The sequence below is a fragment of the Columba livia genome, chromosome 2, assembly GCF_036013475.1.
Source record: "Columba livia isolate bColLiv1 breed racing homer chromosome 2, bColLiv1.pat.W.v2, whole genome shotgun sequence".
Lineage (NCBI taxonomy): Eukaryota > Metazoa > Chordata > Aves > Columbiformes > Columbidae > Columba > Columba livia.
The window spans coordinates 75,592,665-75,607,496 of NC_088603.1; the positions used below are offsets into that span (position 1 = coordinate 75,592,665).

The window sequence follows — 14,832 nt, forward strand, 5'->3', positions numbered from 1 at the left end:
TAATGCTACAGGATTTGTTTTGGTATGGACAGCATCTACATTATATATGAAGGTTAGACATTAGTCTCCAGCTGTCTTTGCATACCAACACATTTTGCTGTAAAGCAGTATAGGTATGTCTACGGAGAAAGGCTCAAACAATTTTCAACTGAGTACATGCCCTATACATTTAGAAAAATAGTGGATATGAGCAATAAAGATCTGAGCAAAAGTGAAATCTCAATGTGAAAAAAGCCAGTGCCACCAAAAACCCATAGAGTGCCAAGGCACAATGGCCAACGGGCCTACTGAAGAGAGTGTCATATAACATCTCTGATTAGGGTTTGCCAAACAAACCTGAAATAACAATACCGTATCTGGAAAGGCAACTCACCAGTTCTTTAAGTGCAATATGATTAAGAACCTCACAGAACAAAGACAATGTATAGGTGCAAGAACAGTGTGCCCCTATCAAAATTACAGCTGTTGTTGCATTTACCAGTGACGAGTACACATATGCAACCTCTCCTGGACAGAAGTCTGCACACTGAGTTCCCAGAATCTGCATATCAGGAATCTGTCCTTTTTCAGGGCTACAAGAGGAGACAAGACTTGCCCTATATCATATTCCTTAGCAGTACCTTCCTTCATAATTCAGAAAAGACAATGATTGCTAACTGCATTTTTTTAACTTAACCTGTTGATCCTGCCTAGTTTAGCTGGTGACTGCAAGCAAAAGAACAGTGCCAAATGTCGAATCTCTTCCACATTTACTGTATGCATTCCTAAAAAGCGTAAGCCTTATGGACGTGCCAGATGTAATACCACTGTTTACAAGTCACGCTAATATTAAAGATACAGTATATCCAATTTTAGGTTCAAGCGCTGTAACAGCATGAACTCTTCTACCGTCAGCTATAAGTCTTACTATGCAAGATCAGCCTTTTTCCTTTCTTTCATAACCAGTTTACAAATTCTTCTAATAGACAAGCACTTTAAGAACATTATGCAGGCCACAATTTTTGCCTCTTAAAATCCTACAATCGCAACAGATGCAGTGCTGGGTGAAGAACAAGCAAAACTTTTTCACATGCTGTTTTCTGTAATATAAAGGTAAAACACATCTTAAACCCCTTTAAGACTCTACTCTCCTTATCTCTTTTGACTACATCCTTGCCTCATCTTACCTTGTTAAGATACACCGCTATGCATTGTGAGTTTCTGGAGAGAATTTTGCTTATTCATTTTTGTAGCCTCACATTAGCCATACTAGAATAAATGCTCTTCTCCACAAGTAACTTAGTGGTACTGTTTCACATATAGCCTTATATATACAGGGGCAGGGGGAGGGAATCAACACAAAGAATCGTACTGACAAATGAGTATTGCAGAGAAAACCTCTAAAAATCTTCAAGAGGACTAAAACTGTACGAAGTGGGTAAGCTGGCAAGTGCAGCCAAGAATGCCTGAAAACTTCCAGAAGGAAAAAGGATGGAAAAAGTAAGAGTTTAGCTGCATATTCTAGGCTAGAAGGATCTACAGTTGATCTATGCTTTGCAATCTTCTGACAGTTTCAAGACTGCATTCTGCAAATCTGCATACCCCCGTTTCCACATTGTAAGTAATACCAGTTATTTGCCAGGAACTCAAACTATTAACGCAATACCAAAGCAGCAAGTGGTACTGAAAACTGCTCTCACTCCAGTGGAGCACTACACAAAGGATCACACCCCACTCGGTGTTACATATTAAATAGAATAGATAGCCCAGGCTCTAGTAGACCATTTTATCCAGAGAAACACTAATTTTGACACTGACAGAAGTAACATGACTTGATCCACTGCAGGCTACAAAGCATCTTAGTCTTTGTACTACAATATCTACCAATATGGATCAACGTATTTTGATTTTAAGTTTCAATTATAAAGGAAAAAGCTGGAAGCTGCAAAATAAATTAGGACCTTTTATCACATGGATTCAGAAAAGAAATATTCCAAAAGATTTTTTCTTACAACAGACACTTCTAAGATAGAATCAATAAAGCAAAACAAAGTAAAATAATTTTATGTACTCTTCTCATATTAGCAGGAATTAAAGTTGTCATTTGATTAAGAAGATTAAAGAGACACGAACCAAGCAGTTCTCAGTGCTATAGTCTAATCTTAAAGGGAATTAATATACTTATACAGATGATACCATTGTTCTGGAAGTTATGAAATGGAAGTAGTTTCTATATTTAATAGTGTGAAATGTATCACATTAATCTTTGGTTTATTCACAGGGAATATACAGACTACAGATTCTATTTTGGTTGATAGAGATAAGGGACATGATTTCCATGCCGCAAAAAAAAAAAAAAAAAAAAAAAAAAGATAAGACACATCCACAGCTACTTCACAGTGCTTGGACACTTCAGAGACTTCAGATTCTCATTTTTGGCCAGTCCTTTCTTTTATCAGCTAGGACTCCCAAGACAAAGAAGTTAAATGCTTGCCCTGAAAGGCTATAAACTCAGGTCTACTTCTAACCATTGAATTTTTAATCCACGCGACCATATTTAGAGCTCCACACTTTTAATCAAGACAGTACATTAAAAATCCTCAACTCCGGGACCAAAACAGGGAAGAAAAACCTTTTGTATAATTACATGCTACACAGCTTTCAAGAAGCTCCTGTTGGTATTTCTGAAATGTTAAATTGCATCTCCCACACACATGATTAACCTCACTTTGAGAAACATTCCGCTTGCAACCTGCAAACTACCTTGCCTTTGTGTTTGTAGCCACATAATACTGGTACCAGAAGAAACTAAGGGTCCCTAGCCCATCCACATCAGTACATTACACACGCCAGCCTTCTCCCAGGCATTCCACTACTTCATTTGTAACAGGTTTTGTCATTAACTTTTTTAATTCCAACAGGCAACCTTTATAGTATGAGAGCAAATATACGTAGACACAGAAAGCAAATCGTGAATATAATATTACATTGTCTCAGACACAATTAAGTCTCATACATAAAGTGACTGCCAACGGAGACTGTTGTCCCCTAGAGGTCTGTCTGTCCCACCAAGTAACACACAGGAGAAGGAAAAATACGTTCCTCCATCACTTACAATTTGAGTCAATAATCATAAAATAACTGGTGATAAGAAGACAGTGGTAGATCTGACCAATCATCTTATGAGCAAGTAGATTGCATTTGCAGTCAGCTCTGCGGCTTGCGGGATTCTTTATCACAAACCCAGTGCTACTGCTTATTATCTGCTTTAAAAAAAAAGGCTGGAGAGGACCAGACAGGAAGAAAAAGCAAGTGTTTGAGGGCAACTAAATGACATTGTATGCAATTCTGATCAGAAAACTCACTGTCCACTTAGAAACTTGCTAGTTTCAAGGTAGCTTGAAAACTGATGAGAGCTGCTTAGATGAAGACAATCTGTGATTTATATAAAAGCAAAATTGATGCTAGTAAGAACTTTAAGCTTTTCTGTATCATCTATTTTAAAGCAAATAATAGGTTGAACTAGGCATAGTTATTGTTTAAAGAAGCATGCAGCTTTTTCAAAGGAAAGGAGTTGGTATTATTCTCATCAACTGAAGGTGTCTGAATCACAGGTTTTGTTCTACCCTTAATGCGGCATCTAAAATTCTCTCCTCACCAGAGCATGCATTCAGAAAAGGAGTGGCCTGCTACTTATCTTAATTACAGGTCTTACTATCTCTTTCTCCTGGACACAAAGATTTATAAATCAAACAAACAGGAAAAGAAACTGCATTCAGATTACATAATGAGGTTTATGTAAATGGCACCTACAGCCCAGGGTCCTGAACTTCAAAGGCATTCCAGCTCCTCATTACCCCTTGGACCAAGGCCCACTGCTTTGTCTTTATTTAAATAAGCTGGCAGGGCACTTAGAGTGCTTGCAGATGAGAGGAACCAGTTCATATGGCTATTATGGGGTTTTGAGAATGATGAATACAATTCAGAGACCAGTGAAGTTAGCTTGAAGATTCCTGTTGCCATTGGACAAGACCAGAAACAACTACGACCCTGTAAAACGCCAAATTTAACTCTGGCCCACAAAAAATGTTGAGTCAAACCTTAAAAATCTTCTCCACTTACACAATTTCATTTTCCTTCTACACTGAGAACTAAGCTAGATAAAACTGGAGAGAAAAATCCCCCAAATCTCAGTATTTTAGATCAATACATAAATAGTTAGCTGTCAAAACGAGGAACACAGTTAGTTGGGCAGTAAGTATTTGCAGCATCCTTCCAAATAAGTCAAAAGCCAGCTGGAAGAAATGTTACTTCCCCATCAACAGAAAATGTTTCAAATAATAGTATGCTATGCTGTGAAATTAAATGACTCCTCACTCCAGGAGGTCTCACTTCCACATTTAGCAGTTGTCATTTTTACATCCAATGGTCTTCAAAGAACAAATTTTGCTCCTTAAATAATTTGGATGGAGGGGAGCACAAACACCCCCAACATTTTCATTCTTCTACATATTTTCACCACAACCACAGGAGCAGAAAGTCTCAGCCATGAGACCCAGAGAGTCAGGACTAGCTAGTTAGCTAAACAGGGAAGCAAGAGGAATCCCCATTGTGGCAACTGGCATAAAGAACGTAGACTATCAACTTACAGAATTAAATTATTTTATGTGACAGTGGAGGCAATGACCACAGACATGGCAACTTAGACTCAAAATGTCAATTACTGCCAGTACCTTTTTTTGGTTTGGTTTTCAAAAAAGTATATACCAAAATGGGTATGCCATCATGGACACCACAGAAAGCTACTTTTATTATTAATTCTGCCTACCCAAAATCCTGAATAGAATTTCAGCGGGACACAATATTGTTATTCATTTACAACCCACATGCACGATTCCGTGCTGTTAGGACAGCTGCTGCATTCCAACAGGCAAGTGAAATCTATTTTTTGCATGTAACATTTTATCATATAGCTTACATATGTTAAAAAGTAAATTAAGAGTCAATTAAAATATATCATAAAGAAAAGGACTTGAATTTAAAATTCTCCAATACTCAAGATGGCTTCAGTATTTAACAACAATCAGTTGGAAAATGTTCAATTAAAATTTGCCACCAGTTATTTTTGGAAAATGGTATCCATGTTAAGATATCATATTGGATAAATGCCAGCCTAATAGGAAAAAAAAAATATTCTACAGCAAATACAAATTATTTTATAGTGTAAAATGTAAAAATTATTCTCTCCAAAAAGGCAATGCTGCAGCTAACTCATGTGTCTAGAAAAGCTATCTGAAGGGCAAAATTTACACAAAGAATAAAGCAAGGCACTTCTAAGTGAAGCAGGAACCTGAAAATGTAGAATTTTCCCAGAAACTTTGACACGAAATGTGCAGAGCTTAACTACCTCAAATCTATACTCATCTGTCAGTACCATACAGTTGGAATTTTAATTTGGGTTTCCTGTCTCACAGGTGATTATCATAAGCAAGAGGTTATTGATTATTTTTTTAAGATGAGGACATTGTCTTCCTATGAAGTTTCTCCAGTATCTTGTGAAGAGCTTAGTGTTTCAGAATTCCAATTTTAGAGCCAAGCCTAGAAAAAGTTGACACATTCATTTTTCAGTGAGTTTAAAACTTTTTAGTTGCTTACAAAGGGTGGTTACATTTCTCTCAAATATCTTTGAGAAGGAAAAAAACAAGCTGGAATTGCATGGCCAAGACAGAGAAGCTTACAAAACAAGACAGAACACCACACCCCACCCCTTTTACTTAGTTTCCCCACACAAACTGCAACTGACTCCAAGCATCAATGTCTCTTCCATTTGAACCACCCCCCCGCCAAAAAACAGATACCTAACCAACCAACCAAAATCTCACAGGTAAAAGCAACACTGAGTTCTCTAGGTCAAAGAATAAAGTTACTACAGGGCTATTTCAGACATAAGCCTTAATAGGGTGCAAATCCTCATTTGAGAAAAAGGTCTAAAACAGAGCAATAAATTTGAGTCAAGGGAAGCTGAAAACAAGTACATATGCAGATTTATTTTATCTGCCCTAAAATGCCAGTGTGCCACATTCCACAAGCAGTGAAATAATGAAACACTGAAGACTAAGTCAAAAGTGTCTTTGCTTCTACTGCCGAAGGCAAGTAGAAAGCCTCAAGTCAGTCTTCACTTTTTTTCATTTTTTTAATTGTTTAAATCAAGATACTAATAGCTTAAACAGTTAATTCAAGATGACCATCCTTAAATGTAGCTTTAAGCATGCAAGGCACAGGTTCCCTCCAAATTAAACAGCTCGGTGTAACAAGTAGTACTCTTTAAGATTTCCATCTCTAAGATTCTATTCTATGGAATCCTGCATGCATACATTTCCCAAACTGACCTCCTCAGACATAATGTTTAATGTTTAATACCAGGTTCTCTTCCAGAGGATTGCTTGGATAGTAAAGAAATCTGTATTCATATTGGTAGTTAAGAAGCACATACCAGTTGCTAATGTCGTTTCGAATAAATGTTCCTTTTTCTGTACTATTAAGTAGTATCTTCCCAAGAACCACATAGTGCTTCAGACACAGCGCAGTCTGTCAGTGTCCTAACAGAACAGATGGATGTTTTAATTGCACAAGGGCTTTTAGGTATATCAGCACTTCCATCACCAAGAGGATGTTTATGCAGAGTTTAAAAAAAAATTAGGGAAATAGTGAGTGAGACATGGAAGGAGGAATCGTATCAAAATACATAAAGAGAAAAGAAAATAAAAAAAAGAGAGAATGCTGCATTCCATGCTGCAGCAGTGAGGAAATTCACCTCTTGGGTGTACCAATTTTGGTACTACATACTTAGTATATATAGTAACTCTCATGTACATCACACTGAAATCTCCTGTGTTGGTACTTCACACATACTTAAATTATGGATGCTAGCCAGGAGCACAACGGAATTTGAAAGTTGCAAAAACCATTGTACTCAACAGCTGTCACATACCAAAGCCGAGCTGCGGTTTCGCCAGCGTTCCAACACTATCTGCACGGCTCCTCCTGCACGGGAGGAGCAGTCACAGCACCCTCAGAGCCTTGAAAAGCTGCCTGCCTTACTTAGAAAGACCCTGTTCTGAGGGGTGAGGAGATAAGCAAATGGCCATGGACAGGTGGAGAAAGGCAATGCCACCGCAGGCATTTCCAACCTTCCTGCGGAATAGGACTAGAAATTCCACTGCTTGGGTCTCATCAAAGACCAAGTTTGGGTTTAAACATGCTAAGTTAACTGAAATAAGATAGCCTCCCAGAGCGGAAAGTTTTAGGTATTACTTCTCTTTGCAGGTAAAAGGTAAAAGAATGTACATCCAAGTCACACTAGCCAGAAAAAAAATAAAATAAAATAAAATATCAAGATCATGGCAGCCCTAGGGAGAAGTTGTATTTCCTTTCTGTTTCAGACAAGCTCAAAGAGACCTCTCCCTTCCAATCACATCTGAAAAAAAAAAATCCATTCACATTAATATGAATTAATTTATTTCATGTTAAATAAGATATTGGATTTCAGAACTAAGCCAGGGCTCTAAAAGCAGAAGCTCTTTATGGCACAGCTGTTCTACCCTCAGTTAAGAAACAGGTCTGTCTTTGGCACGTTTTCCACCCTTAATGGCCCTTACGTATCTTAAATCAAGTTTACTTATGTATTAAATAGCTGAACTGAGTTATTCACCAAGTCGCACAACAAGCAGGTAGCAATTCAATACACGTCACATTCCACAAAGCTCAGCACTGCCAGACCTATGGTGTGTTTTCATGCAAAAGCAGGCATGCATCTAAACACATTTCCATCCACATACCTAGAAGTCTTAGTGTGACTCTACCTAAAAACAAACAAACAAACAAACAACTAAACAACTGCTTAGATCACTGTGATGGATTCTGACAAGAGATTTTCCCATCCTTGTCTTCATACTGGACAGACCAACATCTATTGTAATGAACTTTAAGACAAAGCTGGATTCGTTCCTCCTCACACCTTTCTGAAAGGCCACTTGAACAAAAAGCATCTCTTCTCAAATAAAATCTGACAGCCACTTGCAAAATTAACACCAGTAATTACATCTGGCATTTCTTAGTTGCCTATAGGCAATCATCTACTGAAGTGACATATTTTATGACACCAGCAGGTGCAGAAGTCCTATGTCACATCAAAAAGCAGAGAATTTAATTGTGGCCAAGTGCCAGAATCACAATTAAGATCACCTTTCAGTAGTAAAACAAAAAGGCCTCAAACACCTATTGTACTGACCCAGTCTTCAAGATCATGTTACTCACACTCCTTGCCATGCAGATGCTCCAGAACACTGCACTGCATGAGATTCCATGCTTGTTTTTGATCTAAAGTCTCAAAACAAATAAGCGGTTTTGCAGTTTTTAAATTAACGAGAATGGTATATTAGTCTATTTTTCCTTCTACATGCAAATTATAGAGAAGCCAAGGCCACCGGGACAACTTATGTTTTACAAAAACTATTTTTACAGAGCAATAAGGAATACTACAACTTGTTTGCGAGAAGCCTTCTGGATCACAGCCACTCTTAGGGGTTTAGGAATAGTTTAGTAAGTCTGACCTAATCGGTCTCCCAGCGACAATATCATGACTGTAATTGCACTATGGATTCTTATACGGTTCCATAACTCAGTAACATAATATCTCAGTGGAAAGCTATTTAACCATATCATTTTAAATAGAGATTAAGTATTTCAATACTTCGAGGACAGTATCTTTTGTTGAGATAGATTTCAACAGAGAGAAAAGCTGATATGCATGACCAGTCACTAACGCCCAGTTTTGCTCAAACCAATGTTACAAGGAGTGGGATCAGACCCTTAAATTTGTAGGGGTTTTGTTTTAGCAACGGTATTACCTGTTTAATGCTCAGAGTCAAATGACTGAAGAAATCAACCACACCTACACCCAGAGTAAGAAAAGGAGAGGAGATACCAAAAGAAACATGCACTAACCCCTTTTGGAAATGAACCAAAGCAACGTACAAGGGAGCACTTCTGCCTTCTTAGTGCTGCATTTTGGTTTTGGAGGGGGGTTAAATTTGGAATTCTGCATTTAAAGAACAGATACTTCATTTACAGAATATTTGTAGACTGATACTTATTAGGAAAGTTTTTTTATAGTCATGAAAAATCCTGATCCTCTGCAGTTCTCCAAGCATTTTTTTAAAATATGTACTTTCCAGATTCCACAACTAGAGAAATTACCAGCCTACAGTAATCACTAAAATAATTGGCTGTATAATCTTATCTTATTTGGAATTTGTAATGTGAAGTTTCAATACAGCAATCTTCCAGCCTTAAAACTGCCTATCCCCATAAATAAAAAAAGGCCAGAAGTCACCACCATGCTTTCTTCTTCTCTCCCTACTGCAAGGGGATTGGGGGAAAGAATTCTTTTTAGAAGAAAAGCAACAAATCCAGCCTAGGTTTATGCCACTTTACATCACTACAAGACCAAGATTACCAAATCCTAGCGAGACAACTTGCAAGAAATTACAGGGACAGAGATGCCAGTGCTTCTGTATCCATTGGGACAAGCCAGGCTGCTTAAACCAATGGAGTGCCACGCAAACAGGAAATCGCTGGTTTAAAGTATTCCATAGGGTATGATCCTGGAGGATCATTTATAAAAAAGGTACTTCTCCTAAGCAAAACACCGTAACTTTGAGGCCAATAAAACACTCCCCTTTACAGTTTAATTTGATGTGTATTCTTTTCAAGTGTCTCCCCCTCCTTTCATCTTCAGGGGCAGGAGGGATAAAATAAGGAAGCTGAGGTAACTTGCCAAGACAGTTACATAAAATCAGTGTGGTTACATGTCAGTCATATTTTCTTAGCTGTTTTTGGCTGGTCTGGCGCATTAGATGCTGCAACCATTCTGCTACACGCACCTGATCAGAGGTGGTTTAGATGTTGATCACAGATCCCCTCAAAGAGATAAGGATTTCAAAAAACACTTAACTTTTGAAGTACAGAGGCATACTTCTTAGCATATGAACTTGCGTAAGAAATTTGCATTAATTTAATCCTACATATGCTTATAAAAATACATTTCTATTAAGTAGTTTTGTACAAGGAAGTCCGGAATGCACGAGCTACATTAGCAATCAAGTTGAGACACTGCAATAAAACAGAGTTGGAACATCCGCATTTAACATATAGAATTAATCATCTAATGCATAAAAAAAAAAAAACTTACATGCAAAGAGGCTTCACCATAAGACTTGGCTACATTTTCTGATTGTGTTTTCTTTAGAACACATCCTACCAGGAAAGGAGGCACATGGTTGTTCCATTTTAAAACAAGTCTGTGCATCCCTGTGTAACTGTAGGACTGGAACTAAAGGAAGCAACATCCTTTCCAGCATCACCTCCTGAGTTCCACTCTAAACAGCACAGCAGAGAACCATGCAGACCATGATTATGATCTGAAAAAAACAGTTTAGCTCCTTTCTGACCCCAGCATATCTAATTTATTTCTTCAAATCCCTTGAATGAATACCACTTCTGCACTCGTTATGGTGGGGTCATTATACAATAGACCAAGAAATCTGAAGAAACAGTGAACTGACCACTCGCCACAACTCCCACATTCTTCTGAATAAAGAAGGGCACTTATCCAGCTCACTGCTCACTTTCCCACCTCGCCATTACTGCCTCTATTTGACATTCAGCAGAATTCGCTCAAAAGAAATATCTCTATGTTTTTCAGAGTCAAAGCACTGAATTCTCACGGTTCAGTGAAGGACCAACTCTGCTCAGCCAACCAGGCAAGGCGGTGGATGGTATCTGCTGCTTTGCTAGTGTGACCTTGTCTTTGGATGCCACACTTACCTGTTTCACAGGAAAACTTATTAAGTATTTGAACACTAACTTGGACATTAAACAATTTCTCCTTCTTGGAGAGACGGACAGTACAGATAAAAGGAGTTCCAAAATTACAAAGTGTTTATACAAAGCAATTCAACTGACACACAAGATATTTTTAAACCTCTCTAAAACTGCAGAAGGCTGCATAATTACTACGTGGGAGCTAACTTTTCCACCCAATACTCCCCACATTCTGTACTGTTAAGTTGTAACAGCAAAGCTGCATTAAAAAGCTTCTGCCTTTTCATTATAAACCTTTTGACTAGACTGTTTTCAAAGGCTATTCCCTATAGTTGTGTACTTCCCTTGCTTACTGCCTCAGTCCCTCAGTAAAGTCCTGCTACTCTAACAAACGGAAAAATTGATTCCAAATGCTAACAGCACAGAAAGCTGAAGTACAGGATTTTGATTGCAGGCATGCACCGTTCTCAGCTCAGAAATCCGTGCACCCTACACAGTTGCAACCTCTTTCAGGAGCAAAACTGCGAAGAGCTTTCCTCTTCTGAATAAGCCCGCCTTATCCTGAGCTCCGTTATTAGCGGTCTGGGAGCACACAGCTCAACTCAGCCCTGAGTGAGCTGTCGGCATCCTGCGAACACTTCAAACAGCCTTCGCCCTTCCATGCCCAGGAGCGGCACCGGTGCGTCTCTCGCCACCAGGGAAAGCGGCAGATTAAGGCAGAATTAACCCCGGACGCCCAGTGCTGCCGCTGGAAACGGAAAACAACGGAGGAGCGACCTCCATTACCCGCGCGTTGGAGGGAGGGGAGGCTGCCCCGGCACCGCGTCAGCCGCGGGGCAGCCCGCAGCTCCTGAGGGCCGCTAACACCCCGGCTTGCCCGCCGCCGCCGGGGACCTCCCCGCACGGCCCCTCCCCGGCGCGGCGACACCCGCGGGCCACCTCCTTCCCCGTGAAAGGCGACAGCCCCGGCAGAGGGGCTGCGCCCACACCGCCCGCCGGAGCATGGGCCGGGGAGGGGAAAGGGCCGCGCCCGCCGCCCCAAGGGTCGTTTCCCCCAGTCGCCGCCCGACTCGCTCACCGGCGTAGAAGCGGATGAGACAGCCGGTCTCCGAGTCCATGCCCTCCTCCTGCACCCGCCACAGGTCCCGGAAGCCCAGCTGGGAGAGGTAGTCGTTCTGGATCTGCAGCGGCTTCTCATGGGCCTCCAGCCGCCGGCTGGTCTCCCCGTGGAGCTGCACGTACAGGGCGGGCGGCCCCGGCGACGCGGCCCCCGCCGGCGGCTCCCGCCCGCCGGCCGCGCCCGCCGGCGCGCCCCCGGCTCGCCCCGGGGGCAGCTCCCCCGGGCAGGGGGGGCCCCGGCCCGGCCCCGCACCTGCTTCCACCCCATCAGGGGGCACCGGCTCCACCTCCAGCTCTTCCGAGGAGGACGAGCCCCCGCCGCCGCTGCTGTAGGGATCCAGCCGGTCGGAGACGCTCTCGGCGCTGGGGCTGAAGCTCTCGGTGTCCGAGCCGGCCGGTCCCAGCTCCCCCAAGAGGGAAGGGCAGGAGAGCGGTGGCCCCGCCAGGTACAGCTCGGCCGGCGGCGGCCCGGGGCTGAAGTCGGAGGGCGCCGGGCTCGGCCGGCCAACGGCCAAGTCACTCTCCTCGGCGCTGCCGCCCAGCGGCAAGCGGCCGGGCCGCGCCGCTTCCCCGCAGTCTCCTCCGGCCAGCCCGCTCCGCGTCCCCCGCCGGCTCCTCGGCCTCTCCTCCGACTGCGGCCGCTGCCCCTCCGCCGCGGGCTCAGGCGGCGCCTCGGCGGGGGCCGCCGCCGGCTCGGGCGGGGGCTGCGGCGTCGCACCCGCCTTGCCCAGCACCCGCACCACGCTGCTGCCGCCCCGGTGGCCGAGCTGCTGCAGCCGGGCGGCCACCTCGGCCGCCGTGGTCTCCAGGGTGCAGAGCACCGGCCGCAGGTAGCAGTTCATGTGGCGCTCGTAGATGTGGACGCAGCCCCGCTGCAAGTCCCGCCGCACCCAGTCCCGCTCCGGGGGCTGCAGGGGTTGCAGCTGCCGGGGCGGCTTCAGCAGCAGCGCTTTCCTGTCCAAGCTGCGGGTGCCCAGCGAGGCGGCGGGGGCAGTGGCGGCGGGCGAGGAGACGGCGGCGGACAGGTTCCTCTTCAGCCTCCCCCGCCGCAGAAGCAGGGAGTTGGCGTTGCCGGCCCCGCCGGAGGCCGCCGAAGTCCCGCCGGCCGCCAGCGCCGCGGGGGGAGCGAAGCCGCCGGCTCCCCCTCTTCTCCGCCGCGGGCCGCCGGCTCCCTTGCCGTCCAGCCGCCCGCCGCCGCCCGACGGTTCCACGCCGTTCTCCGCGCCGGGCGCTGCCTGACTCCTCCTGCCCGGGGAGCTGCTCTCCGGCTCCCCCCGCCCGTTGTCCGCCGCCGGGGCTTCTCTCGCTCGCTGCTGCGCGGGCTCCATTGCCCGCGGGGCCGGGGATGCCGCCGCCGCCCTGCTGGGAGCGCCGCTCGGCGGCCCGGCGCGGGGAGGGCCGAGCGGAGCGGAGCGGGGCGCGGCGCCGCGTCCCGAGGGGGTCACGTCGCCGCGGGGAACATTCCGCTGGTGCCCTCGCGCCCGGCTCAGCCCCGCGCCCCAGCTGTCGCGAGCGCCATTAGGCAGGCAGGCAGAGCGCGAGTGAGCCCGGCGCCGCGCCCCGCGCGCTGCCCGCGCCTCATGAATATTAAGCAGCCCCCGCCTCGCCGCTGACAGGGGCCGCCGCGCGAGGGAGGGAGGCTCGCGACGGTGACGCCACCGCTCGCGCGGCAGGGCGGGGTCTCGCCGATAAACACAACGTGACCGCGCCTGGGGCCGGCGGAGGCGGTGTGGCGGGGGAGCGCGGGGGCTGCTGGGAAGCGTAGTCCTGGCATGGCCGGCAGCCCTCCCCCCCCCCGCCAACTACAAGTCCCGGCAGCGCCTGCTTCCCGCGGCGCCGGGCGGTGCTGCCGCTGCCCGCAGCAGAGAGTGGCGGGCTGCCTTCCCTCCCGGCGCGGCAAGCCTGTTCTCCAGAAGGAAGGCGGGAGGGCGCTGCGTTGCGTGTGGGAGGCCCGCCCGCTCGCTTGCACGCAGCGCTGCGCTGCCCTGCCCAGCCGTGAGGTGAGGAGGCGCTGCGGCCTGTGGAGGGTCACAGCGCTGTCCGTGACCCGCCGGGCAGCTCCGCCCCCGCCGTCCCCGGGAGACGTGCGGCCTCTGGTGCGAGAGCTCGCTGCCCCGCCGTGTGTATGAGCGGGAACGCGGAGCATGGCGGAGGCCCTGGCGCTTCCCCTCGCTGCCCGCAGGGACCCGTAGTGTGGCGCCGCTCCTGACGGCGCGGGCTGAGCCGGCTTTAAAATGACTGCAGGACTTTGCCCTGCGAGCGTTATATTCCTGAAGTCTTCCCAGGAGGTTTTACAGAAACAGCTGACGAAGGGAAGCGGCGGAGCCTGGCGTGCTGGTGACAGCCGTGCGCAGCCACGCGTGTGCTGCGCCTCATGAGGAGCGTCTGCTCAGCGGTCACGGGTGCCTGGCTGCACGCGGGGAGCGGCCGGGCGCGGGCGTGGACGGTGACCGCACTCTTAATGTGACATGCTCTCCCCGGCGGCTGCCTCAGTGCAGAACCCAAGCGCTGAGCCCTGCGCGATCCTCTCATCCGAGGAGGGAGGTGATCTCTTCGAATCCAAGACTGAGTCGTGGAAATGTGTGGGAAATATATATATATATATATATAAATATATGTATACACACACACCAAGAAAAAGCTGCTTTGTGCTTTGCGGAGAAAGTTTCACTGCTATTAGTCTGTCACTCTTTTTTCAGGGACTACAATCACTGAAAATACTTACATCTTGAAAATTGCTTAGAAGCAGCCATTAAATAGCAACCTTCCCCACCCCCGACTACCCTCCCGGAATGTGATTGTAAATGAATTACTGAAAAGGAAAATTACAATCAGATCAACTCAATTAGC

General features: G+C 45.8%; 1 protein-coding gene across 1 annotated transcript in view; it reads right to left on the reverse strand.

The window, feature by feature from the left end:
- Positions 1-13,633, reverse strand: part of PHLPP1 (PH domain and leucine rich repeat protein phosphatase 1) — a 142,950-nt gene extending 129,317 nt beyond the window's left edge. The window contains exon 1 of the mRNA XM_065052560.1: positions 11,942-13,633. Coding sequence (XP_064908632.1) covers positions 11,942-13,310 — 1,369 coding nt within the window. The 5' untranslated portion in view covers positions 13,311-13,633. The remainder of the gene's footprint in view (positions 1-11,941) is intronic.
- Between the last annotated feature and the right edge of the window lie 1,199 nt (positions 13,634-14,832).